The sequence below is a fragment of the Hippocampus zosterae genome, chromosome 13 (genome assembly GCF_025434085.1).
Source record: "Hippocampus zosterae strain Florida chromosome 13, ASM2543408v3, whole genome shotgun sequence".
Classification (NCBI taxonomy): Eukaryota; Metazoa; Chordata; class Actinopteri; order Syngnathiformes; family Syngnathidae; genus Hippocampus; species Hippocampus zosterae.
Genome location: NC_067463.1, coordinates 11,559,237 through 11,586,840, shown reverse-complemented (window position 1 = coordinate 11,586,840; position 27,604 = coordinate 11,559,237). Strand labels below are relative to the sequence as shown.

General features: G+C 44.0%; 3 protein-coding genes, 2 long non-coding RNA genes and 1 other non-coding gene across 6 annotated transcripts in view; 3 read left to right on the top strand and 3 right to left on the bottom strand.

Annotated features, from left to right (window-relative positions):
• klhl5 (kelch-like family member 5) overlaps nucleotides 1-11,321 on the bottom strand; it is a 34,628-nt gene extending 23,307 nt beyond the window's left edge. The window contains exon 1 of the mRNA XM_052084250.1: nucleotides 11,193-11,321. Coding sequence (XP_051940210.1) covers nucleotides 11,193-11,218 — 26 coding nt within the window. The 5' untranslated portion in view covers nucleotides 11,219-11,321. The remainder of the gene's footprint in view (nucleotides 1-11,192) is intronic.
• Nucleotides 10,480-11,186, bottom strand: LOC127613300 (uncharacterized). Its single transcript, XR_007966144.1, has 2 exons — nucleotides 10,722-11,186; nucleotides 10,480-10,689 (listed from the first exon to the last, which is right to left on the bottom strand). It is a non-coding gene; the product is annotated as an uncharacterized LOC127613300 (long non-coding RNA).
• Nucleotides 11,322-11,343: 22 nt separating the features above from the next.
• LOC127613505 (uncharacterized) lies at nucleotides 11,344-13,109 on the top strand. The gene is made up of 5 exons (XM_052084569.1): nucleotides 11,344-11,559; nucleotides 11,987-12,268; nucleotides 12,383-12,532; nucleotides 12,894-13,042; nucleotides 13,101-13,109. The coding sequence occupies exons 1-5, from the start codon at nucleotides 11,472-11,474 to the stop codon at nucleotides 13,107-13,109; spliced, it is 678 nt and encodes a 225-aa protein (XP_051940529.1). The 5' UTR covers nucleotides 11,344-11,471.
• A 1-nt stretch (nucleotide 13,110) lies between these two features.
• Nucleotides 13,111-14,386, top strand: LOC127613299 (uncharacterized). Its single transcript, XR_007966143.1, has 4 exons — nucleotides 13,111-13,145; nucleotides 13,829-13,870; nucleotides 13,944-13,976; nucleotides 14,168-14,386. It is a non-coding gene; the product is annotated as an uncharacterized LOC127613299 (long non-coding RNA).
• Nucleotides 14,387-14,554: 168 nt separating this feature from the next.
• On the bottom strand, nucleotides 14,555-25,380 carry fam114a1 (family with sequence similarity 114 member A1). The gene is made up of 13 exons (XM_052084260.1): nucleotides 25,261-25,380; nucleotides 23,952-24,251; nucleotides 22,650-22,722; nucleotides 22,338-22,564; nucleotides 21,497-21,631; nucleotides 21,257-21,409; nucleotides 21,041-21,176; nucleotides 19,923-20,014; nucleotides 19,203-19,403; nucleotides 18,965-19,110; nucleotides 18,796-18,868; nucleotides 18,642-18,695; nucleotides 14,555-15,194 (listed from the first exon to the last, which is right to left on the bottom strand). The coding sequence occupies exons 2-13, from the start codon at nucleotides 24,243-24,245 to the stop codon at nucleotides 15,069-15,071; spliced, it is 1,710 nt and encodes a 569-aa protein (XP_051940220.1). The 5' UTR covers nucleotides 24,246-24,251; nucleotides 25,261-25,380; the 3' UTR covers nucleotides 14,555-15,068.
• Nucleotides 25,381-25,793: 413 nt separating this feature from the next.
• trnap-agg (transfer RNA proline (anticodon AGG)) lies at nucleotides 25,794-25,865 on the top strand. Its single transcript has one exon. It is a non-coding gene; the product is annotated as a tRNA-Pro (tRNA).
• The last annotated feature ends 1,739 nt before the right edge of the window (nucleotides 25,866-27,604 follow it).

Below are 27,604 nucleotides of genomic sequence, written 5' to 3'. Positions count from 1 at the left end.
ATTTTTTCCTCCCAGGGAACAATACTTCCCTATCTCAACCCAACATTCAATTTCCCGTCCGCTAGACCAGTTTATTATGCTGCGACACAAAATACTGTGCTGCCAATGATGGTCTGTGTATACCTTCCTTCAGCTGTGGACCCGCAAAGACAACCAAGCCGTTTTTCTAAAGCAACCACCTTATGCCACTTACATACACAAACAACTGTGTGCATATAAAATGCGTATGTATGCCATAACATACAATGCCGGTCCAGGGTCTAGAATATTTTTCGTCCAAAGCAAGCTGACGTATGCTCCAGCTCCTTTGACCCTTGAGAGGATATATTTTTTTAAATTAAATATGCCAGTGTGCAACCAGACTATTTGTGTCGCTGTTCACATGTACACTTACGTAGATTGTATTGAATTGTAGACACTCTTCCAATGGTCAACTATCGCACAAATGCATTGGAAAAAAAATATTGCAATAATTTACTGTAAGTTACTTGCCTGCCCTTATCAAATACTGAAGCGCAAGGTGCAAATAAATCCTACACGTTCTCCCAGCCTACTTATATCGTGTGATTGCACAGCATGCCAATCGTTATGCAGACAGGTCCGCGCCTGGAGACCTTAGCTCTGACGAGCTAAGCAAATCATCATCCATTCAAATTGACGGCCACAGATGGAGGCGTGTGCATGCGCGAATTACAATTACGCAGATCTGGTGGCACGCCAATAAACAGCAAATGACAAGCACGCGCAACCCAAAGACTTGGCAAGGTTTGAGTCTGCGTCTACGCCATTGAAATAAAGCCTCCGCTTGATCGTTAACTTTCAGAACATCGGTCAATGCAGAAAGAACACAGATCAAGGGCAGCATCATCAGCGGTCTGTGTGCGTGTGTGTCCGTGCTACACTTCATCTGTATGCAGGGAGTGCGTTTTAGCTTTTGATTGTTATATCCTCTTAAAGAAAGAGAATGAACAGTGCCAGTATATACATGTATGGAGCTCTTAAGTGTCTCAGTGTGATGATCAGTGGAACAGCACGTCCATTTCTGCACCGACTCCCTTCTTTTCATAAAACAGGTAAATAAACCGGCATGGGTTTTACACTCAAAAATGCTTCACATTGGCTACATTTTTCGATCACCGCCTCCAGGGACCTCATCTATCCTTTCAATAATTTGTCCTTCCCATTGTTCCTTATGAGCTCATTTATTCCCAAATATACAGTCAGAGTTTTTGACAGAGAACGCCTGTGAGAGGATCATTGAAAATAAACGTGAACGTGAACGTGAGCGATGGCAAAACAGCCGGTGGGGGCTTAGAACAAAGTAGACGTGTCTGAGTTCACTGCCATGTTTTATTCAAGACAAGTGTCGCGAATGTGTAGTTCGAGGTCGCTTGCACGCATCTCAGGCTAAGGCATTCTGGGAGGTCGTTTTTTTTTCGACCGCAGCCATCTTGGGAGGTTACACGCGCTGCACGCTTTTAGAGAGGTAAACAAACCCTCACGAAGTAATTGGTGCATCACATAAGCCCAAACTATGTACTGGTCTTCACAGAAGATGTTACTCAGCCACTTCGCTTGCCTTGTTTTCGACTTTTCGTCCGTCTCTCGGTCCTCGCGCATAATTATCTTCGGAATTCAAAAGAAACATTGATCTTTTCCTGTCTTGGCATTCTTATAACAGCCAACGACACAGCAAGAGCGCACCGTTTTAAGAGCAACCGAGAAGTGTGTTATGCAATTAAATGAAAACAAGTCAAATGCTATCTACTCAAGACGGTGAATGAGAAAAACAAAGCGCAAGCGACTCCACGTGAACACCACCAATAGGCAGTACAGCAGAGACTGTGGCTGTAGAACGGTTTGCGGAGAACACTTTGGATTTTACAGGAAAGCTGAAAAAACGTGCATCGAATTTTAACCTTCGAAACAGGACCAAAGTGGGAGGGGGGAAAAAGTACAGTGTCAAACACCATCTGTTCAAAGAAACTGGTGGACAACCCATGTGTTGAAAAAAAAAACTGAGGAAACAATAGAATAACTGAGATCCAGCATATATTTACATTTTTTAAAAATAATTGTTTACTCCCATTAAATTGAAAGATGCATGACTCCATGTTAGATGGGTCAAAGGAGATGGCACTCATTTTTAAAACGTTTTTTCAAGTTTAGAAAAAAAGTCTCTTTATCTCTCTCTGTCTCACACGCACGCACGCACGCACACACACACACAACATGCACACACACACACAAAGCTTCATTTTCTTTCATAAATACAAGGCTTTGCAGACTTTACTGTTATGAGAGGAGATGATTTATTTATTGCTGTAAAACACAGAGTGAACTGTCTTTCTCACACACACACACACACACACACACACACACGCACTTACGTACACAGACACAATAGGCTCACTTGCTGTAGTCCCCGAATGGTCCTATGAGGGAAAACAAGAGAAGAAAAAGTTGGGAATGCCAGCACAGAATGCAAACTGCCAAAGTGAACCGCATCTGTTGTTTCTATGCGTCTGTTCACCCCTTGACTGTCAATAATTTTTCCTAGCGGCCTCAGGAAACAGAAAACGAAAACCGTATAACACCAAGTTAAAAAAAATGTCATCAACTTATCAAGTAGCACACCAGCCAAAGTAAGTTATGAATCGTTTCATTATTTTGGTTAAATCCGGACAGTACACGATTGTTAATTGAGAATGTGTATTTAGCACGTCGTGGAAATGGGACAATCTGGCATTGCTGCTTTTCTCATGTCGTAGATACACACTCCCCATGACCGCTATCACATTTTTTTTTGCATGCTTCAGGTTGATTTACTGGAAGTCTTTTCAAACAAACGACACATCATTGTCGCAGTGCTTTGTCATTGGCCAATGTCAGCCATCTCTTCGGGGCCTCCCCTTCGGCTGGGGGCTTGTTTGCCTGCCCCTCTGCGGCATATCTGAGCGCACTGTTAATGAAAAGATGTGAGCTGGCATCTCTTTTAACAACTAGGAAGAGGTAATACAAGGCGGAGGGTTTACAAATATTCAAGCCAAGACTCGGTTGTAGTGTACTTTTTGCTCTGCAAGAAACACATTTTACATAAATTACACAAATGATCTGTAATCCCCACTTTGTAGTGTGTGTGTGCTTCCAGGCACTTGTGAGCATGTCTTTTCGAATAGCTGAGGCATCAGTTTTGCAGCTGCGTGCATACAAGAGGACAGAACACACATCATGAATTATTGCTGCAAATGAAAACAACTCAATCCCCCCCCCCCCCCCCCTTTCTGTGCCGGTAATTCTCTCGCCTCTTGTCGTTAGCCCAGGCAGCCATCTGGCACCTGTGCGGCTCTCCCATGACTGTGACGCTCAACTGGTGCCCAGTTTGGAATACAGCGTACATGCAGCCACTTCGGTGTGCCAAGGTTATGCGCTTGCACATGCACAGATGCACGGACAGTTCATGTGCATGCATGCACACAGTTTGCAAAGAGCTTACTGTAGATTTCATCAGCCTTTCTTTTTCCACTGGTTCGCATCTCTTCTCCCAATTTCCCTATCTGAAAAAAACAAACATCTATGGTATCTGTGTCATTTCCCTGCCTTTTTCCCCTTATATTGCTGCAGTGCCCTCTTTTCTTGTTCCCTCTCTGTGTAAACGGAGCAAGGGAGGAGAGGAAATGGGGGAATGGAAAACACGAGGTTGAGCAGCTGAGCAAGAGATGCAAGATGGAGGGAGCATTTACAGCCAAATAAAGAGCAAGCCTTAATAATTCAATCTGCTCCGAAGCCGCAAACCAATCACAGACAGTCCATCACTCCCATGGAAAAAGGAAAAGCGAAGGGGGCCGCCGCTGACAGCCCCTCCATACCGTGATAAATTATTTGAGGTCAAACGCTGGTCTAAAGACTCTGTCCCCAGTCAAATGTCAAACCCGCAGAGGGCGGCTCAAACAATAGAGGGGAAATTAACATTGTGCGGTACCGAGAAGTGAAGCGTTTCCATATTCAACAACAGTGGAGCCGACAAAGTCAAACACAATCTGCTGATTCATGCTGACATTCTTCCACAAATCTTTTCCCCCACAACAAAAATGTCAAGTCATTTGTTCCAGACTCAGACTGTCACTAAAACCTTGGCAACCGAACATTCTTACTCACTCATCTTGACAGCAACAATTTTAGGAAAAACGCTCATGCTTGCATAGCTTGTGACACTTTCATCTATGTTATTTAGTACTTTGGCATCCGCCTGGCAAAAGACATTTTGTGTACCCAATATGAACTATATTAATACAGTGGGAGTGGAGTGAAACTCCTCTACAATGGAACCTACATGGGCGGAAATACCCCCTGGTACAGGGGTGGGCAATTATTTTCCCGGGGGGGCCAAATGAGAAGCAGAAAATATTGTGGAGGGCCGGGCCAAAAGTTAGAAATAGAAAATAAAGAAGATAGCACAATGTCTTTGTATGGCAGTAATAATGTAACATTCTCCTCCACCATCACACTCAGCACCGGTTCTCCTCAAGGATGTGTACTGAGCCCCCTGTTGTTCACGGTCTACACATTTGACTGCTCTCCGACTCTTATTAGCGGTCCAGTTTGCGGAAAGTTTTTAACCTGATAACAATCAAACCATTCTAGGAAATGTTCATTGACTCGAGCCACAAGCAATTCACTGTGAGCATGGAAATTGCCAGAATCGGACTGAGTAAGAATCGCTTCCTTGTCTTTCAAAGTCTCGTAGATTTGAGTCTTTCCGACTCAAGGCGTCTCTTGAGTGTTTCGTACTTTGTTACCCAATTCGTTTAATCACTTTCCCTTACATGGTCATTACTCTCTCCCTCTTTCTTCGTCTTCCCCTCCCTCCCTGTGCTCTGCAACTTGAAGTAACTGCGCCACCTGGTGTTGAAATACCTGTCATTACAAACGAACTCCAAACGAAATTAATGCAATCAAACCTTAATTGTGCACCAATCTTCGGCGGGCTCCATTGAAAAGACCAACGGGCCGGATCCGGCCCGCGGGCGTAGTTTGCCCACCACTGCCCTAGTATGAAAAAATATTCATGCACAAAAGCCATTCCCACTTTTCTGCCCCCCGCCCCGTGACGAAAAGTCCCCCTGTTCCGTTATACGAAATCTTTTTCTCAGCTCTTGCCACGCAACGAGATTCACTACAACAAAAACAAGACTTCCGCAAAAGTCTAATCCAACCTCAGCATGCCACAGCGACCTCTACTGCTTTGTTTGGAAACGGCAACAGCAACCACCACACCGGTTTACACGAACGTTGCATTGCTAAAAAGGTGACTGTCACGACTCGGACAAGCCGAGTTAAGTCTGGATCCCAAAAACGTAGACGTAAACAAAGTCTCCGTAACAAAAATAGGTTTAATGCTAATAATCGCACCGACAAAGAGGTAACATAAAGCGCTGGTCAAAACAAGGACCAGAGAGAACATAAACGAATAACAAAAAGCGCTTGCACAAAAGGCAAGGGAGAAAATTGAAGACCGCCAATACAAACTAAAACAATGTATCAAAATACACGTGAGCGAAAAGCCAAATCACAAAACCCAAATCGTACTTACAAAAAGCAGGTGTGCCGAGAGTGCAAAACGCGAAACACGACGAGGTCACTAGCCAAATATTCCATGAGCGGCGAGAATAGCAATACCAGAAACAATACTCCGACACAGGTGCATAGCAGAAGAGACCTTAAATACAGAGTTTACAAATTACAGATTGGCAGCAGGTGCGTACCAAATGCCACCTGCTGGCCAGACCAAAAACAGCATCATGACAGTGACAAAACGGACCTTTGCATACCATGGAGTTAAGAAAAGAAAAGCTTTACCGCTTCAAGACAGAATAAAGGTAATAAAAATGAAAAATGTAGGAAGCAAAATAAAAGACATTGTGCAAGAAATTGATGCAAGTGAAAGTAAATGCTGATCGTAAATTTCGCAATTTCTTTCCCTTTTTTTCTTCCTACGCTGACTATATGAAGTGTCAAATAAGTGTATGTTCATACTTAAGCACTATGGCAATAAAAATAAAAAGTACATATATATGTTTTTGTGTGTGTTCGTCTTTACGTCTGAGATCACATTTGCTACAGTGAAAAGTCCCCTGTTGTGAAATATTTCTTGCTGTAAACATGATTTCGTTGTAGAGGAGTTGCACTGTATTTATCTGAATTCATTCTATTATTGTCGCTCATTACACTTCAACAGCCAGAGCCTTCCTATGTCCCAGTGTGTTGTCATTTCTTATTCTATGGTTATCATCACAGATTTGCTGTTGCAGTCAGTGGTACCATTTTGTGACGGATGCTGCAGCTCTTGCTGTGAATCCATCTCATATGCACGACCCGGCAAAAGGAGCACACAAATCAATTTTACATATTGGGTGGATACGGCAGTCTAACTGGTTGGGTTACATGCACAAGCTCATCTATTGTTCGACCTGAGGAAGGTCACCTGAACCATGAATGAAAGAGCGAGCAAGGCATACTGCAATACGGATGCAAGTAGAGGATGAGATTAAATTGGATTAATAAAATATGCTTAGGACATGGTGTGTCACTTTTTTTTTTTTAATGATGCGATTGTCATGGAAGTGTGCCGTCATAGGGAAAAAGGTGATGTCGATCGTATGAGCCTTTGACTGACAGGGGCCTAAGAGAATAATATTTTGTTGTGGCATTGAAATGGCAAAGCTAGCCAATTTTATATATTTTTTCGAATCAAGTCTTCATATTTCAAGAAATCGTTATTTTGTAGAAACGCCTACCCACACAGCACGATCTGATAATATAGTTAGATATGAGTTCATTATTGTACTTCAGCTTGGTGATCAAAAGATCCCAACATATAAAAGACGATTTTAACATATGCAGTTCTTTCTCAAGAATGATGCAATTTCTGTCACGGGCAGTTAAAAAAAGAAATGATTGGCGCCGTAATTCCACACTTGGGGTGCAGCCACTTCAGAGAGCGCCATCTTTGGATACAAACAAGTCTGTCTTTCATGTCACCTTGTTGGCATCGTCGTGAGGAGATCAAAAATCATGACTTCAAAAGGTCATAAATTGCTGACATTCAATGAAAAAACATAGCAAACTTAAATCAAATTGAGCTTTGTACATGCTAAAACGTGAGTGGGAAAGTCACGGGCGGTTTGTTTTATGGCGCTTACAATAAATAAAAAAAAATAATAATAATAATCACTGGCCTCAAGCAGGTTTCATGACATGAGTGTAAAATGGGCAATCTGGCTACCAATCGCCAAATGGCAGTTTGAGGCTAAATTCAGGATAAAAGAAACAGGCAGATAAAACATGTTGAGACTACAAATGAGCATGTTGTTAGCGTTTAGCCAGAAAGAGTGACTCAGTATTAATCAGCACTTTGTGGGATAACGATTCAAGGGGGTCATTTCAAGGACATCAGCTCACTACTCGGCGAGCTTTTAGCTTCCACATCTTTTACTGGCTGAGTGAAAGTATGAATTCAATCAACAGGAGAGATAGCTGATGGAATTCGGTTCACAGATGATAAACTTGCTTGCTCTGTATCATATAGTAGTTCCCATAAACCTACCGGCCCGACAAGCTTGTTTTTCCAGCAAGATCATGAATAACATTATCCAGAAATAAAAATCTGTGAAAAGACCCATTTTATTGTCACTGATGAGCCTGTGATAAAAATACGTTGTCTCGACATCACAGCAGTTATAGGGCATAAAAATGCTGTGCTTGTTTTTCATCGTGCTTTAACAGTACCTCTTGAAAGGCTCTAAATATAGCACTTGCGCATACGCGCTCAAACACGCACAAACACACACACGCTCATACTTTCTGTGATGACAGCCATTACTGATTGTTGTCATTATGTTTAACTTATTGTGTTTAAAAAAAAAGAATTTTCCAAAAAGAGACTTTTTTTATAGACTCTCTCTTTCTCTCTTCCCTATACGTCCATCACAATATAAAAAGTCTACACACCCGTTTTTAAATTTTTTATCATATTAAAAAAATACCTGCAACCATTTAACGTGCCTCTGATTCACCCCATACCAATTTCATATCTTCAAAGAGGCTTTTTATGACATTATTTTATGGCAGAAGCCTAAAAGCTTTTGTGTGAACCTTGACTGCTATTTGGAACTGTTCATAATTTTCTTGACTAAGGTCCCAGTTCCACCTCAGGAAAAAAAAAACAGCCACGGAGAACCCGTGATGAGCCAAAAAGGTCAAACTTGGTTTTATCACAGCTGAACATGCATTTAAACAATTTCAACTGTGTTTTTGCAAAATGTATCTAAAAACAAAATCCATCCATCCATCTAACCGTTTGTCCCTTTGACTGTCTTATTATTGGGTCATCAGCTATTTGTCATGTATCGTTGGGTTTGCTGGTTTGTGCTTGGATCCCGTTTTATTGCAGGTTTGGCATGAAAAATGCATTTTCCCAAGAGGCCCGTAAAATTTGCTGACGCAAGGCGAGACCAATAAAGCCCCCTTTTAAGTGTAAATGTTTATGTCGAGTCATAAAAACGCAACTAGATATTCTCGAGGACCTTGATGAGCATGAGTACTTTCACATAGTCAATTTATGGAGTGAAGGCACTTTTCTTCGATTGCACTGAGAGTTGGTTCGGTGAGATGCACTTGGAGCTCATTGATTTTTCGCAATGTTTTTTATTGGCGTGGCATTTTCACCCTCTGCATAAAAGGTAAGAGGAGTGAGCCAGAAAGGGATACAAAAGGAAATGCGGCTCTCTCCTAAGAAACTCTCGTCAGCAAAGAAGTGACCTTGAAAACCCTTAGTGGACAAAAAAAGAGAACCCTGGATATCTTTCTGCAAACAGACAGAAAGTGACCCGAGATGATTATAAGATGGAGGAGTGCAACCTTTTTCACCTGTGAAAAGCAGCTCACCTATATGAAGAACCCTGTCATTTCGACGTCATGATTCATGAAGGATTAGAGGCAACGCCTTTGTGCTTGCACAGCACTAAATCATCGTGCTCTCCTTCCTCCCCCCTCCTCCTCCTTTTCTTTCCTCATAGAAAAGCATGCTTTCATTTCCTGATATTTCTCCCCGATTATTCATCTCTATTGTTTCTCAAAAGCATTGTGTGTGTGTGTGTGTGTGTGTGTGTGTGTGTGCGAGAGAGAGAGAGAGAGAGAGAGAGAGAGAGAGAGAGGAGAGAGAGAGAGAGAGAGAGAGAGAGAGTGTGTTTCGGTTATTATTATTATTTTTTTTAGAAATGAGTGTTGCTAAATGATGATCATTTCCAACTGCAAAAGCAACACAGTGACCAACGTTTTAACCGTGACAATGTGAATTAAAATAAATTAATCTATCCATCCCATCTGTTCAAAAGAAGTGTAGCTAATTCATTGGAAACTGCAGCCGTCCATTTTGTCCAGACGTTTGAAGCAAATATTTTGTATTTTCACAGCGTAGTTATGTGTAGCCTAAGAAAGTCACTGTTTTTGTTTTCAAGTCATAATAGCGGCATTGCTTCTTTGAGATTTAACAGTTGACCAAGGCCTGCTTTCACCACATTAAGCAGATACGCCTCCAGCGTTTGAGAGAAAGACAAAGGCTTCTTTTTTTTATTTATTATGATTTTGAAGCCTCATTTTAAGTATACACTGCAGCAATTTTTTTTCAACCATTTAAATTTGGCAAGTTTTTAAACAACATGATGGAGAGTCAAATTTAGAAGATGGATTCTTGACTGTCACTTCATAAGTTTTGTTTAAGAAGAATGAAGAAGAACCACAGTGGAACAACAACTGTCTGATCAAGTTTGCACAACTGAGGAAAATCTGATGGCATTAACGACAACACTTGGAGGTCACAATGCAGTAATCCCTCGTTTGTCGCGGTTATTGGGGACCAAAACCACCCGCGATAAACGAAAATCCGCGAAGTAGCGACCAATAAACATCTACAGGTAAATAAATACTTTTATCTATTTATTTATTTTTAAAAGTCCGCAAACGGTCAGCGAGAAGCTGCAAAATAACAGCAAGTAACATAGAGCAACATATAAAGTACTGTACTCCATGTATATGGATTTTTTTTTAATGAAAAAATCTGCGATGCAATGAAGCCGCGATAAACGAACCGCGAAATAGCGAGGGATCTTGAGGGGTCTTGAAAATTTGCAAAACACTGTGTGCATTTCTCAAAACAATCTGCACAAATAGCAAAACATCATGTTTGCTGCAGAAATGCCATTTCTCCAATTCCTTCCTACACCTCTCAAAAGTAAATATTTGTGTCACGGAACGTCAGCGACGCCACGACGGTGTGCCGATGTGTACGCAGAAAGAAATTCAAATTAGTTCTTTATGTTGTCAATAGAGCCTAACGGTGTACTTTGAATGGATGCTCTGAAGTAAAGTGCCGCTTACGGTAAGTTTTGATGATAAATTAAAAGTTACACCTTCACTGACTTCATTTCATTTTTTACTGTTTGCGCGGTAATTTGTTGACAACCATTTCGTTGAGATACAAAAAGAAAAAGAGCACTGCCAAGCACACAGAAAGAAATTAAAACAACAACAAAAAAAGTTGACATGCGGACATGGGAGTATGCCCTTCGGTAAAAAAAAAAAAAAAAAAAAAACTATGTGCAACACTGTCGAAATTACACTGCAGTGTTCCTGCTTTTTTTGAGCCACAGATTTTCATCCACATCACAACAATTATCTTAACTAGCGAGCTCAGAAAACCAGCTCATCGCTTGCTGATCAAATGCTTCACACATTTCTCTCGGTTAGAAAGTCAAACTTTGCCTCTGGGAAAAAAAAAAGTTTGAAGCAGATGCGTAGAAATATGCTTGACATATTATGACCACCCGTTCAACCGTTTTACATGTCAAACTCATGCCAAGACAATTCAACAGAGATTCATCCTAATACGTTTCGTATTACCAACGCAACCGAGAAAAACTGTAATATTGTCTGATGTGACTTAATTTGTTTTGGCATGTCTGTCGATCCACTCCGGACAGTTCCGTTAACACCAACAGGAGACTCGAAACCCAACACAACCATTACAATGTGACTGTTTACATCGTCGATTGGTGCATGCCATAGTTCCCAGCATATACAATACATCGCAGCCCCCCTCAACGCTCGCTCAGACACATGACATTTCGACTCACATGGTGCCAGTTGGTCCCTTTGTCATCCTCTGTGTGAACACGACAGGAAGTACGAGCGGAAGAGAAGCGTTGAGCAGCGGCACGCCGCGTGCCGAGGGCCCCGTTGCTTCATCGCCCACCTCGCCCTCGGTCGTGAGGTCTTCTTTCGGAGGTTTGGCCTGCGGCAAAAAGATGAACGAAGAGGGCGGGACGTTTTGAAACAGAAGAGGGAGGCAGGCGGCATAGGTTAAAAGTCATACTCGAGAGCGTGCGTGCGCTTGTCTGCGCGTATGTGAGAACATGACAAGGTCAATCGTGACGAAGCTTCTCGTCCTCGTGATCTTCATCTTCATCGTCTGCCTTCCAGATTTTTTCGCTCCATACGGAGGTGAGGATTTTAGTGAATGTGTGTGCACGTGTTTGTGTTCATTCCTTTTTAAGGCCTTCCGCCAGAAGTCCTTCTTAGTTGGTCAAAACCAACAAACCTGAAAAATGTACTTTCATTCCACATTTGGCCTGGGTAGAAGTCATTTTGGGCTTTTTGTGTTACATGTTAATGCAATGGACGGAGCTCCACTCCACCACGATTGTACTAGTAGATGACTTCCGCAACGTGTAACTGTGAAAACGCAATTTCCTCTCTTGGCTCCGAGCACGGTGCTGGCACTCAGACGTTTCCTCACGTCTTCTTTTGTCATGTCAGACATGTTTACTATTCAATTGTACCCTTGTTCGATTTGTTGACCTAAAAGGTTCTTTTTCTCCACTTCTTGCATGTTCAAATAATATCTGCATTGTCCGCGCTGTCCTTTCAGTGTCCAAAGTCAGCCTTGTCTGTTTGCCGTGTGAGCGGGACAAGCGAGCGAGGAAGAGGGAGAACTGGCATGGGAGTGCAGAGGCCGAGGTGAGAAGAAAAACGTCATGTGACCCGCCTCTCATCCCAGGAGGGGAGCGATGGCGTGAGACGTGTGACGAGAGAGCAGGTGACAGCAGCCCTACGACAAAGGATGTGAGGAGCGAAGACCCACACCTAAGATGGTACATTTGTGAAACACAAGGGAGTGCGGCGGAATTGCAGAGTAACAACTCCCATTCAGGTACAAGCAAAGATACGATTGGCTGCAGTTTGAAAACATCCTTAAAATAACCTCTCTCGACACAAGAGAAGGGGTACGAGTAAACCTGAATTGCCTCTCTCATGTTTAATACAGTGTTGCCACAGCTTAGTGACCTGGAGGTGTCAATGAAGTTTGAATTTGGAGATGCTAACTTCCTGAAGCTCACCTTATATGGCCGCAGTAATTCCAGCTCCCTGCATCTTCAACCAGCTGACGAGGAGACGGATGATGATGGAGGTCACGGTGCGGCATCTTATTGCTGTGGACCAGTCCATCCCACTTTGGAGACAATCAATCACATCGTTTGTCTGCTGAGACTCTCAAATGACACCCTCTCTTCTGTCGCAGAAAATAAGAAGTTTCAAAAGACACAAGAAGGTTGGCGTGGGGAATTTATGACTAGCGTGTACCGTCACTACACATTCGCTACTGTACAACTTTGCTGTAATGGTGCTCGGTTTTCAGATTGAAAGCCTACAGATGTTCTGGTTACTGGCAGTGTCGTCACGGCAGACTTGTTGATAAAGAAATTGTACAAAGGGTACCTAATGTTGAGTCTGTTGTCCTTGAGATTGAGTTATTGTGTCTGCGATCTCTGTCCCAGATGAGTGGGGTGCTGTGTTCAGGATCCTCTGGCTGGTTCTCTTGTGTGCGGTATTGCTGACTTTGACCTCAGCTTTCCTCAGACGAATTAAGCGCAGCGGACACTGTTGCAGTAAGACACACGATTATATTTTCACTTCACTGCACACGGCGTATCCAAAGTGGCAAATGTATTCAAATTTACCTGCACATGTTTTCTGTCCATCAGGGAAAGTAGATCTTGATTATGGCTTCCATGGGCAGCAGTTGACAGGTAAATGAATGAGTAGCTAGCTAGCTAGCTAGCTAGGATTGCTATCTACCTATACTACGGATAGCTATCGATGATTTTTTTATTTTTAGTTAAGTGCACATAAGGCACTAAAAACATTATTGTTTGTTCACAATTTATGTATTTATTTGACTAGTTTATTCCCTGAACTGGTGTGAACTGCATTAAAAAGGGCAGAGTATGTGGCAGGAGGACAGCAAAATTACGGGGTTTAAACTCGGGTTAGTGTTTCAAAGTGGAGTTTTAAACGAGGTTCATGTTTCAAAGTAGGGTTTCACACTCTGGTTAGGGTTTCAAACGGTGGTTATGGGTTCAAATAAGGTTTTGAAAGATTGTGTTACGGTTTCAAACTAGGGTTTAAAACGAGAGGTGGGGTTTCAAATTAGGGTTTTAAACTTGCTTAAGGCTTTCAAAGTTGGGTTAAAAACTGGGTTAGGATTTGAAAGTGGGGTTCTCAACTCGGTTTAGGGTTGACATTTTTTTTCCATGTCACACTTTGTATCAAATAAGATACAAATCGGATGTGCCTCTAGATCAAATGGAAGCAATGACAGAGATCAACATTCTAAAGTTTAGAATCCAAACAGTAACTTCTGGGACATGTTTAATTCATGTGCATGCATTGAAAGTGACATGACTTTAATTATGAATTGAAATGCTTTCAGGGAGAAACCTTCATAATTACGAGCCACGCCCAAGATGGTCAGGTTAGTACGAAAAGAGAAGAAAATGTCATGGATTTTTCTTTTTCCCGTAACTGATTTTCTTTTTCCATGACAGGATTAACATCTATTGAAGAGGTCGAAGTAGCTGGTAGGAAATCAGAACACGCAAAACATAATTCAGCACAGATGATGATAACAGTCATAAAAATACATTTGGATGGATGAATCTTACTGTTTACGATGTTTGTGTTTAAAAATAAAAGTTTGCGACGCAATATTTCGTTTGTAATCATTGACCACATGCATCTCACATTATTGTAAACGATATTTCTCTTCCAGACAATCTTCATCACCATCCAACAGTGACTTTCCCTCACGGTGGAGCTGAGCCGGTGCTGGACAGGACACAGCTTTAGGCTCACAAAGAAAAATGAACATGACATCATCATCATCATTCGTCCCCGACTTTAATGTGAAAAAAAAAGATCTGGGATGCAAGTAAGGTTTAAAGTGACTTCATTTTCAAACGCTCATAAACATGACACTGCAAAGTATCTGGACGTAACCGATCATCTTTCCCAGACTATGGCTAAAGAAACTTTTGTTTTTAATGGATCACTTAGGGTTGATGCCGCAGTGGATGGTTTAAAAGGCAACATTTGGCAGGACAGTAAAAACGTGTGGAACAACAACACAAACAAGAATAACAAAACATCTGAGCACGTACCTGATCAGAGCATTTATTTCATAGCTACGCATGCCATTTCCATTGGATCCTGGTAGGGTGAATGTTGGGGAAATACATTTCGCCCAGTTAGGCGATATCAATTGGAGCTGTCAGATGTCATTAATATAACAAAAAAAAACATTAATCTTGAATACTGGCATTTTAAAAAGAGAACAATCCTCTTATGTCAGTCAAGGCAATGGAGTGCAAGTGTGCTTATACATACATGTGTATTTTTTTCAAATATATATTAATGTAAACACCAACACGTTTTGGTTATGCTGTATTTTTGGGAGATTATCTTTGTATTAAGCACACGGCTAAAAGCCTCCATGTGAAAACAAACAACATCAGGGTTAGCCACACACAGAGGCTACCTGTAGACCAGTTAACATGTCAATGTTAACTTTGCATTATACACATAAATAAACAGCTTCTGACAATGTAGACAGAAGCTCTTGTGGAATTTCTTTACCCTTTCTGTACAATATTGTGTGCGTGCGCGCGCGTGTGTTAGTGTTGCAAATGTGCTGCTGGTTCTGTGCATGTTGTGCAGCGTTGACTCTCGATGTGGGAGATCTGCAGGACAGGCAGCAGAAGTTGAAAGGCATTTTGGATGTAGTTGGTACTGTTAGAGCCCTGAGAACGACAGAACCAAGACCTCAATTAAAACTAGAACACGCAATTTCAAAACAGAAAAATTGTGTTAGTAGGGAAATGTTTAAGTCTTTCTACAATTGGGCAAGACAGCGGTCAGCAAGACTCTAGCATTGTCACTTGTTCTAAAAGTTGAGGCGGAGTTGTTTTCATGCTTTTTAACTGACAGTCCTGAACGTATTTTTACACTTGTGTGCCATTTCAGAACACATACCGGTAATTGGACGTCCGAGGTGCACAGCCTAATGTGATAATCATTGGTCATGAAAGAAAAGGCTTCAGTGTTTTAATATCAACAGTGTTGAATTTAAAGTTAAATGAACATGTGAGAGTGGAAAATTGCTTTGGATTTTTTATTCATTTTTGTTCCGATGGGAAGAACTGATAAAGATTTCCGTATTTTCCGCACTAAAAGCATTCAATTTTCTCAAAAGCAGACGTTTTTTCTTATAATCCGATGCGCCTCATATATGGATCAGTATTGCACCATTTGTCGTTCACAAAAACAGCCAGTCGCCCACCTTTTCTCATTCCACTCCCTTCATTCCTGTCCGCACGTATGAGTTGGAAGCCTTCTAACTCATACGTGTGTCCGGAGTGATTGCTGTTAGCCACGACTCCGTGAGTAGCATTAGGCTAGCCTCGCAGTACTCCCTTTGATGTCACGTTAGCGCCGCCAGCTAATCCATCTTGTTAGGGAGCTATCTTACATTCCCCATGATGACGGACGGGAGGACATGTCTGCACTTTCTCCTCCTTGTGCGGCAGTCCTTCCCGGCACGACACCCTCGTGTCCTCCTCTTCAACTCGCGTGGGATATCCAGTTTGTCACCGGTCAGTAGCCCGCTGTTACCCCGCAATGCTAACTGCTGGTCCTTACGGTAAACAATGGAGTTGCGTGTGCTATCGGGATCTCCGTTCACAGGATATGTAAAAAGATTAAAGCAAATAAAGGAGATGAGCAGAAATGAAGCTGCCCCTCTCCCCTCGTAGGTTTGAGGTACAAAACCACGCAAAACAAAATGGGAAGAAGAAATAAAATAAAAGGACGAAAAGAAACTCAAACAGGGATATGCGCTGCTGGAGAGGCAGCCACTCAGGGGGCACCATCATAAAAATAAATAAATAAATAAAAAGCTGTATTGTATTGTATTCCCTTTAGCATAGCTCCATCTAGTGGATTCAGAACGCAACCCCAGCCACTACTGTAGCTTCCATGCGCCCTATAACGCGGTGCGCCCCATATAGGAAAACGGTTTTAAAATAGGCCATCTGTATGGAATGGCCTGAAAGCAATCACTAACTATAGAATGCCATCCCCCCAAACAGTGAACAATAAGGGTCTTGCTGATGAACTAAACATGTTTTTCTGCCGATTTGAAAAGGACACCCCCATTTCCCACACACACCCACCTCTACCAGAAACCACTCTACCTACCCCCCCACCCTCTTTTTCTCCACTACAGATCCACGAACAGGACGTGAGACGGCTCTTCAAGCAGCAAAAGATCAAGAAAGCTCCGGGGCCCGACAAAGTGTCCCCCTCCTGCCTGAAAGTCTGCGCTGACCAGCTGGCTCCGGTCTTCACACAGATCTTCAACAGATCCCTGGAGCTGTGTGAGGTCCCATCCTGCTTCAAACAGTCTACCATCATCCCAGTTCCCAAGAAATCGGCAACATCGGAACTGAACGACTATAGGCCTGTCGCCCTGACGTCTGTGGTCATGAAGTCCTTTGAACGCCTTGTGCTGAACCACCTAAAGAACGTCACTGGACCCCTGCTGGACCCTCTCCAGTTTGCCTACCGGGCAAACAGGTCTGTGGAAGACGCAGTCAACATAGGTCTGCACTACATCCTCAAGCACCTCGACAGCACAGGGACCTACGCAAGGATTCTGTTTGTGGATTTCAGCTCTGCGTTCAACACCATCATCCCGGAACTCCTCACCCCCAAACTACTCCACCTCGGTGTGTCCCCTGCGATCTGCCAGTGGATCCTCAGCTTCCTGACGGGACGGACACAACAGGTGAGACTGGGAGCAACAACATCATCAATACGCACCACCAGCACTGGAGCCCCACAGGGATGTGTCCTCTCGCCACTGCTCTTCTCTCTCTACACAAACGATTGCACCTCAACAGATCCAGCTGTCAAACTCATAAAGTTCGCAGACGACACCACGGTCATCGGTCTCATCAAAGACGGCGACGAGTCTGCGTACCGCCAACAAGTGGAGCAGCTGGAGCTCTGGTGCGGCCGACACAACCTCGGGCTGAACACGCTCAAGACTGTAGAGATGATCGTGGACTTCAGGAAACATTCTTCTCCTCAGTTGCCCCTCACACTATCCAACTGCCCTGTGTCAACCGTCGAGACCTTCAAGTTCCTGGGAATCACAGTCTCCCAGGACATGAAGTGGGAAGTCAACACCATCTCCATCCTGAAAAGGGCCCGGCAGCGAATGTACTTCCTGAGGCTGCTGAGGAAGCATGGCTTGCCACAGGAGGTGCTACGACAGTTTTACACGGCAGTCATCGAATCAATCCTGTGTTCTTCCATCACGGTTTGGTTTGGGGCCGCCACAAAAAAGGACAAAATCCGACTTCAACGGACAGTTAGGACGGCAGAAAAAATCGTTGGCACCGCCCTACCCACTCTTGAGGACTTGCACACTGCAAGAATCAAGACAAGGGCACGGAAAATCCTCCTGGATCCCCCGCACCCTGCCCACCACCTTTTTCAGCCACTCCCCTCAGGCAGACGCTACAGATCTATGCGTACCAAATCCAGTAGACACTTAAACAGCTTCTTCCCTCTAGCCATTAACTCCTTAAACAGTCACTGACATAGTCACTCTTCTTGCACCACAAAATGGTATTACAAAACTACTGGTATACTCTAAAATGGTTCAATGATTTTGTTGTTTACGATGATACTAGTGCAGCGTGTTATACCGGAGACAAATTCCTTGTGTGTTCTACATACTTGGCCAATAAAGATGATTCTGATTCTGATTCTGATTCTGATTCATTGAAGGTGCGCGTTACACTCCGAAGCGCCTCATCGTGCGGAAAATACGGGCACATGGATTTAACAAAAAGACAACAAATTGTTTTGTAGTCCAATGGAGAAAAACGTCAATACATTATAGGATGCTGGTCAGTGACTGACAGTTTGAATTGCAAAAATATGTTTTGGTATATATTAGTAGAATATGGTTACACATATTTATTCATTAAAAATATATGTATCACCAATTGGCTAGAACCACTCACACAAATTCACAGGTAAGCATGAATGTTGAACACACGACAAACATCAAAGGTACATGTAACCAAATATGTTTCCGGCTAACATCGGAACAACGACAGGTTCTAATTCCAGGATAATGGAATACTGATTCTTAACCTATGGAGTTTGGCTCTCACCTCCAGCAGCACGCTTTCAATCAACGGACTGAGCTCCTCAGCTTTCCTCTGACACTGACGATGAATGACAAGAGTGTGTATGAATTCATACAGAATTGGTCATCTCCTTTCAGCATACTGACTTCAAATCTTGCACACACTGGCTCGCACTTACCCCAACAAGGAGGAGCGTTTCAGAGAACTTTCCGGCCAAACACTCCACCTCCTTACACATGGCGCACGTCAACCTGCCAGGAAAAATGGAGGTTGGAACAGGCCTCGCCACAGTCACCGCATTAAACGCATATACACACAGACACACACTAAGACTAACACACACTTACCTGGTGAGGACATGTGCCTGATCCCTTGCTGGTTTCTCCTGCTCTTGCTCTTGGCCATGTAGGATGAGTTCTGCCACCTTGTGGAGCTGCTCAATACTCCGGGCCGTGACTTCCGCCAGGCTGCCCACTGACGACATGTACACAGCCTGCAGAACAAACACGGATGTGGACATGGACGAAATGAGATCACTGGTATTGATCATTCCATGAATGGCCCATCACAGTGACGACACCTCACCTCCACAGATTTGAATCCGTCCTCCTCCAACTTTGCTTCCTCTCTCTCCTGCTCCTCCTCCCTCTTCTCCTCCTTAGCCACTCCATCTTCCCCCTCCTCTCCCTGCTCCCCCCCAGGCTGCTCCCGCGTCTCCCTGCCAACTGTCTCCGTAGTGACAGGCCGTTCCACCTTGCTCACCCACTCATGGGCGCTGATCCGAGCCTGGGGATGCACAATTACGAGCTGTCAAAGCTCTGCATCGTGATGTATTAGCATCACGTGCATCTGCACGATTCGATGCTAATATGTGGATTCCATACAGTCGGTCTCATTTACATACAATTGGTCATAATGTCAACAATGAGGTTGCAGTTTGGGATCAACATTTATTTCCTACCATGGCGACATAATAGGCGAATTGATTGACGAAAGATTGATTTTGTTTGTACTTTAGATCAGTCACCGTAGAGACTTAGCAGTCGATGAGGGTGGGCAAAATGTGCCACTCCACTCCCTTCTTTCAACAATTTTATAGATTTTACATACCATAAGACATTTTTATCTTTTATTACCTCTATCTACAAATGACATGGACTGGCTGTCCGTATTGAGATTTTAAAAATTAAAAGTGGCCCCGGAGTACAAAAGTTTCCCTTTCGCTGCTGTAGATACCGAAAAGGCACGGTGCCTTTTTCTTCTGCAGCGCAAGATACAAACAGTTGTGTTGTGTACATCTTTTACCTTATTGAGTTTGTCCGGTGTGGCAGCAATATGAAGCTCAAACAGCAACTCAGTCAAAACACTCATAAACTCTTCATCGACTTGATCAGCGCCTATAGAAATACGCACACGAACACATACGGACAGAGACACTTGAATCACTTACGGTCATCATTCGGAGCGCAGCATATCACGATATTGTCAAAAAAGCCTTCACAGCCACAAGAAAAAAAACAACATTGAGGTTCAAAGGCCGTTGTGTAATGGCATGCGTAACTTGCACTAATCTTGTGACACTTCAGCAAAACTCAAGAGATGCATCTCTCATCAACGATAGTAACCATCTTGAAAAGAATGGGGGTCACCAAAGTTGCTAATGTTGCCACTACGGTCCATTGAGAATGCTTTCCCATCTTTATGTATAGCGATGCACAGGAGAATGACAATTTGCAGAGGTGAGTAGCCAAATATTATCCTCAAAGAACCTTACGAAAAGCAAATGGTTTTAACTTGAGTAAAATGAAGTGTCCAATCAGTACCCAAGTAGTGACTCCCAGTTTCAAAATGGTTGGTGACCCCTGGTTTACAGGCACGTAGCACACAGTAGGCTCACCTGGCAGGCATTATTAACTGTATACAGTATATATAATTTGATTGTAGTGATTTTTTAAACATTTATCAGCAATGCTGACCTCTGTTTCATTACTCAAAAACAACACAGGTTCTGCCAACTTAGATCTTTGCCTTCAGTACTGTGAACAATTTTTTTTCCTACCTTTTGAATGAGGACAACCAAACAAAGTTCCAGTAAATGGATCTGAGTGGGTTGGAAATAGGTGACTAGTAGACGGCATTATACCTACTCTGACAAGTACAATTTATCCGTAAAATTAACTTAGGAAACTGAGTAAATAATGATTGTCATTACAGTGAATATAACGTATTATTAAATTGAAAAATAGTTTATAGCACGCGCGATGAACTTCTTTTTACACTTGTATTACAGTAAAATTTTACTATTGCTTCAAAATTGCTGATACAGCTAAGAACGATTTTACAATGGTGAGAGGTTAACCCTGTAATAGAAAAATTCAAAAGGGAAAACGATATTAAATTCAAACTGTCACCACATAAATTACCCTTTGCCTGCTCTTCATTCCCAGCCTCCTCTTCCTTTTCCTCCTCTCTCTTGATGAAGATATCCTTGATGAAAATAAGCTCCTTTTTCACCTCCTCCTGCTCTTCTTCCTCAAGGGAGGAGAGGTACTCTTGGACCTGGGGGTGACTTGGCTTTATTTCTCGATTCGCACTCTGCTGGACTAAATATTTCCTCTTTCCCTATAACTATGGCTGACCTTGGCCTCACTTTCGTTGGACAGGATCTCGAGAGCCTCCAGGTGGGACAAGCCCTGGTAGTCATCAAAGAGAATCCCATAATGAGCCGTTGGTGCGCTGATGGGCTGGTTGCTCAGACGTGCTCGCTCCTTCTCCTTGGCTTCCTTCAACATCTACAAAACAACAGGGACCAAGGTGGAACCATGCCGAGTGTGATCGCGTCCTGTGAATAAGTGTGAGGGAGAGCATCATGACTATACCTGGCTCAGCGATGCGGTCTTCTGCATCAGTGTCTTGGTCTTTTTGAAACCCGGATCGCTCTCAGCCAGAACGGTCATGGTCTTCTTTCCAATGAACTCCAGTGCATCGAGGCCACCGCTGATCACAGATTTACCCTGCGGTTCCCAACATGACGTAAAACAGGGGCGGGGGGTTATCGACTCAGGTTAAGATACAAAATTGTGGGGACTAAAAGAGGAGTTTGTAATTTTCAGAACTAATCCCTTTTTGTCATTGTGGTTAAAATTGTCAGTGTGATCTAGCGATAGTATTTTGTACATGATCAAAAAGGTCTTTAGGAAAAAAAACAACACAGACCCCCGCCCCTCAGCCCATTCTGGCCTCCTCTATTTTTAACAAAAAAACATTACATTGGGAGTGATGAGCTTTGCTGACACCATGGGTGAATATCCACTACCGCGAGCAACAAAAGTTCAAGTAAAATAATTGGAGAAATCCCAAGACAAAATAAGATAAAGCATATAGGAGCTACTTTTCAGATGTGGAGGTACAGAGCCGAGAGGAGGAAATGGAGGAGCGGAAACGGTGCAGAATTGGCAACATTTCTGCTTGACAGGTAAATATTTCAACTCTTTAAATTGCAATTGATTGCACATACAAACTTGATTAGTAGTAATGGTGGGAATATTTAGCAGTTATTTTATTTAATCACTTCAATGATTACCTCGAAAACAAAACTGGATCAAATGTGGAGCTGGGGATTGTGCACAAACATTGGCCAGAACTTCCTTGGCAGAGGTAACAACAATCAAATATTTTGAGGCAAGTTTTTCCATGAGTAGCAGGATGATGTTTGCTCACCGTGTTCTGTACAACATTGGAGATAGCAGAGAAGACACCCCTGTTGGAGGCAGCAGCGCTGGTCGTAGTCGACTCTTCATGACCTGACAGCTGGTCGCTTTCCCCTCTTCCCTCCGGCTTCTCCTCTGTTGTGTCTTCCTCTTCCTCTCTGGCTTCCTCCCCCACGGAGGTCCTGTGGAGACGCAGAGCTTCTCCTGCCTTCACCTTGACCGACGTCAGACTGTGACCTGTTACGCATGAAGAGAAACACATGAAAATCCACCGAAGACAGAACATAGAGGGGAGAAGGATGAGGTCATGTGTGAGACGTACCCACTGTGGAGGTGGCGCTGCTCAGGAGGGATTTTCCCCATGAGCCCCAACCTCCCCAAGCTTGACGTGAGCTCTGCACACAATGACATGTACATGTCGCAACCTCTCATCATCTATTTCATTCACACCGACTGTGCCATAACACATTACAATAGGTCATCCGGTATGCTGGAGGAATTTCACATTTTCACCCCATTTCATTCTCACAAAAAAAGATATTGTGGATATTTAGGTACAATATTGAACAAAGTGCGATGAGCGCATCCTTATTTCAGGACAGTGTTCCCTTGCATACTCACCTGTCGTATGCCGCGTTTGTTCTTCGGCCAAAACACTGTTGAAAATGAAAGTATTGCTTTCATCTTGTGGCATCTGGGTGCCAATGAACTATGTTGGCGTGAGTTGAGGAGGTTCATGGATTGCTTTGGTGACATCTTATGTCATCTATATGCAATTACAGTTGTGCTCATGTTTTCACATACCACGGCTGAATATGTGAAATACTGGCAATTCTGGTGGAAAATATGACTGGCGACTGAACAGGGACCATCTTTTCATTATTTCATTGGGCTTAGAGTTTGAAGCAGATTACGTGGGACAGGAGAAGTGAACTAATCTCTTTTCGTCAATGAACGCTACAGCTTCGTGTTTGCTTTCAAAACTTAGCTTGGAGCAGACGTCTGCACATTTTCAACATGACGTCTCTGACCCACTGGTGAAAGGACACTTTGATCCTCTCCTCTTTCATCTATAACTGCTTCAGACAACAAAGTGTATGCAGAAAAGTGGTAAAGATTGCACGACTGTCTGTGTCCTATGTGTTGTGTTGTGTTATTTTTGTTATTTTGACTTCAAAATGGCGCCGCGAGAGTGGCTGCCTTTCCAGCAGCTCCTATATTTTGTTGTTCTACTTCTTCCTTTCATTACTTTGCTGCTGTAAATTGGGAATTTCTCCATTGCGAGACTAATAAAGGTTTTCTTAATTCTTAATTGTTTTGTTGAATCACTGTGCTGTTTTGGAATGCCTCATATTTTGAGTCCGATTAAAAATAACCAAAGGGGTTTTGCCTGGCCAATCATCCCTTCTTTCAAAAATGTTACACAACTTACAAATTCCGCCAGTTACTCACACATTTCCACTATTTGCAACAAGGCTCGGTCCCGAACACTGCACGTGTTTGTGTCGTAAAATAGGAACCTCGGCTCCAAAGCTGGGAGGACCGATTGTTAGCTTCACTTGTGCATCCTTAACATTTCTCAAAATGAATTGAGTGCATCGATCTCTCTTGCTGAATGACTAACCTCCTGATCCTTCTCCTCCTCTGTTGCATCTGGCTCCAGGCTCACTGATTGGTCACATTCAGTCAGATGACCGTCACACTTCAGATGACTCTCGCAGGAACTTAGGGTCTCTCCGGTGTCCTCTGTCACCACCTCGGTGGTCTGCAGGGCAATCTCGGGGATTTGTGGAGGCTGCCGTGTTTCAGCGGACACTGCGGGGTCCTCAGGGACATCGTGCCCACAGCTGTGGTCAGAGTGCGTGGTCAGTCCAGGTGGAGGGAGACTCTCGGCATCAGACGGGGCAGACTGGGACATCGTGATCTGGAAGTGGAGATAATTACTGTCCTTAATATATTGTACATGATAAGGGAATTTGGGATGGTATCTCTGCGGTGGGGAGCCTGCTGGCTACATCATTATCAGAAGGACTGAATGAGAACACACAAACTCAACACAGAAAGGCCGGAATCAAAATTTGAATGCCGACCCTCAGAATCGTGAGGCTGATGTGCAAACACCATGCAATCTACAGTCTCTTCATTATTCAATTGTGCCATAATTTTTAAAAAAATGATTTAAATACAGGAGTGAAGAGGAGTGCAAAATGGCATCAATACTAAATTCACTGTATGTAGAGAGGATAAAATTAGATGAAAATAATTTCAGATTGATGTTGATATCAAGTCATCCCTATTAATGTGCATAAAACTGCCAATCTACATCTAGTACATGGAAAATAACATCCTCTTACCCTTCCATATTCTCCGTTCTGTTACAGACAAATTCTGAGATGCAGTATTTGATTGGTAATCAAACAAGAGTACCACGTTGCCACCTGCTGGTAACTGAGTGCACATATATTCACAATCACAGCACTTGTTTTGTTTACACTCACTTTGTGCAGAAACTTTGATGCGCGGGGGGGGGGGGGGGGGGGGGGCGAGTTTTAGACCTCAACCAGTGTGCGTAAAATAAATATAGGACCTTAGGGCGGTAGAGCTCGAGAGAAACAATGACGAAGACACACTGACTTGTATGCCTCATCTGTTAAATGAAACCAAAGCATCCACTTAAATGTATGACAGTAAAGTAAAAGCCGGGGGTCAGAATTTGTATTAACTATTCGTACCACGAATGCACATGAGAACTTTCAAGAAACAGCAAAATACGTAGCACCGCACAAGACTGCAATTCTATACCTATACATTGTATGACTGGCGAAAAACGCTTCCAGCAGGGCAGATAGTTTAGAGAAATATGTTTGTCATGTAAACTGGAAGCTGGACAACTTTGTATTGTTTTGGTGTTAAAAAATGACAGCGCAACTCACCCGTTTGGTACCAGCCGACGGCTCCTCTTCCGCCCCGCCACGTCGGCAGGCCGGTGAGTCTCCACATCGAAGAGTAACAACAGTCAAGAGAATTCATCGCGACTTCCTCAAACGGTCGTCTGTAGATCCACGGAATAACACCGAAGAGCAACAGCCGTCAAGAAGTTCCCTGGTCCTCCTGGGTCCCACAGACATTAACTGTATGCATTTTTTCATAAAAAACGGTGAAGATGATGTTCACCACCGAGTAAAATATGTGAAAAATAGTCATCTGTGCCTACGCGCAAATATCGTCCTCGGATGGTACTCTTTGTTTTTTTTTTTTTGCACATCACCAAGAGTTAAAATGTTTTATCACACACATGCTAAAACAATAATGATTTGTTTTTGGTTCAGGCAATGTCAACACTGACGTGCAAGTGCTGTGCAAGGCAATCGGCGATAAAAAACAATGACCGATGTTGGCAGTCGAACCAAACGGAAATTAAATCATAAATTTGCGTTAAAAAATAAATAATAAGTCTATGGTGTATGGCTCGTTGGTCTAGGGGTATGATTCTCGCTTAGGGTGCGAGAGGTCCCGGGTTCAAATCCCGGACGAGCCCAACTTTTGCACCTTTCATTGATTCGGGAAAACACACAACAATGATAACTAATAAATAGTCTTAAAGAGTAATTCCCCTCCAACTAAACAAACCTTTTTGCATTAATCAACTATAATGCCACTACGTTTTGCCACTAAGCATTAAATTTTAAAAACTACAGTAGACCTTCCCATGGGCTCACCACCCATGAGAGGGGCCAAAGGGGTCGGGTGCAATGTGAGCTGGGCGGCAGCCAAAGGCGGGGACCCTGGCGGTCCGATCCTCGGCTGCAGAAACTAGCGCTTGGGACATGGAATGTCACCTCTCTGGCAGGGAAGGAGCCCGAGCTGGTGTGTGAGGCAGAGAATTTCCCACGAGATATAGTCGGACTTGCCTCCACACACAGCCTGGGTTCTGGTACCAGTTCTCTCGAGAGGGGTTGGACTCTCTTCCACTCTGGAGTTGCTCACGGTGAAAGGCGCAGAGCAGGTGTGGGCATACTCATTGCCCCACGGCTCAGTGCCTGTACATTGGGGTTCACACCGGTAGACGAGAGGGTTGCCTCCCTCCGCCTTCGGGTGGGTGGACGGGTCCTGACTGTTGTTTGTGCATATGCACCAAACAGCAGCTCAGCATACCCACCCTTTTTGGAGTCCTTGGAGGGTGTGCTGGAGAGTACTCCTGCTGGGGGCGCCCTTGTTCTGCTGGGGGACTTCAATGCTCACGTGGGCAATGACAGTGAGACCTGGAGGGGCGTGATTGGGAGGAACGGCCCCCCCGATCAGAACCCGAGCGGTGTTTTGTTATTGGACTTCTGTGCTCGTCACGGATTGTCCATAACGAACACCTTGTTCAAACATAAGGGTGTCCATATGTGCACTTGGCACCAGGACACCCTAGGCCGCAGTTCGATGATCAACTTCGTAGTTGTATCATCGGATTTGGGGCCGCATGTTCTGGACACTCGGGTGAAGAAAGGGGCGGAGCTGTCAACTGATCACCACCTGGTGGTGAGTAGGCTCCGATGGTGGGGGAAGATGCCGGTCCGTCCTGGCAGACCCAAACGTATAGTGAGGGTTTGTTGGGAGCGTCTGGCGGAATCCCCTGTCAGAAGGAGTTTCAACTCCCACCTCCGACAGAGCTTTTCCCATGTTCCGGGGGAGGCGGGGGACATTGAGCCCGAGTGGACCATGTTCCGTGCCTCTATTGTTGAGGCGGCCAATTTGAGTTGTGGCCGTAAGGTGGTTGGTGCCTGTCGTGGCGGCAACGCCCGTACTCGCTGGTGGACACCAGCAGTAAGGGATGCCGTCAAGCAGAAGAAGGAGTCCTATCGAGCCTTTATGGCCTGTGGGACCCCAGAGGCAGCTGACGGGTATCGATAGGCCAAGCAGAACGCAGCTTCGGTGGTCGCCGAGGCAAAAACCCGAGCGTGGGAAGAGTTCGGTGAGGCCATGGAAGCCGACTTCCGGACGGCTTCGAGGAAATTCTGGTCCACCATCCGACGTCTCAGGAGGGGGAAGCAGTGCACCACTAACACTGTGTACAGTGGGGATGGGGCGCTGCTGACTTCGACTCGGGACGTTGTGAACCGGTGGGCAGAGTACTTCGAAGACCTCCTCAACTCCACCAACACGCCTTCCTTAGAGGAAGCAGAGCCTGGGGACTCTGAGGTGGGCTCTCCTATCTCTGTGGCTGAAGTCACCGATGTGGTTAAAAAGCTCCTCGGTGGCAAGGCCCCAGGGGTGGATGAGATCCGCCCA

Coding starts and splice junctions, on each gene's coding strand:
- LOC127613505 (XM_052084569.1), top strand. CDS start 11,472: ATGACAAGGTCAATCGTGACGAAGCTTCTCGTCCTCGTGATCTTCATC. Junction 11,560..11,986: donor TTTTTTCGCTCCATACGGAG/GTGAGGATTTTA, acceptor CTGTCCTTTCAG/TGTCCAAAGTCAGCCTTGTC. Junction 12,533..12,893: donor GGATGATGATGGAGGTCACG/GTGCGGCATCTT, acceptor TCTCTGTCCCAG/ATGAGTGGGGTGCTGTGTTC.
- fam114a1 (XM_052084260.1), bottom strand. CDS start 24,245: ATGTCCCAGTCTGCCCCGTCTGATGCCGAGAGTCTCCCTCCACCTGGA. Junction 19,404..19,922: donor CACCGGACAAACTCAATAAG/GTAAAAGATGTA, acceptor GTGCATCCCCAG/GCTCGGATCAGCGCCCATGA. Junction 15,195..18,641: donor TTGAAAGCGTGCTGCTGGAG/GTGAGAGCCAAA, acceptor TGTCGTTCTCAG/GGCTCTAACAGTACCAACTA.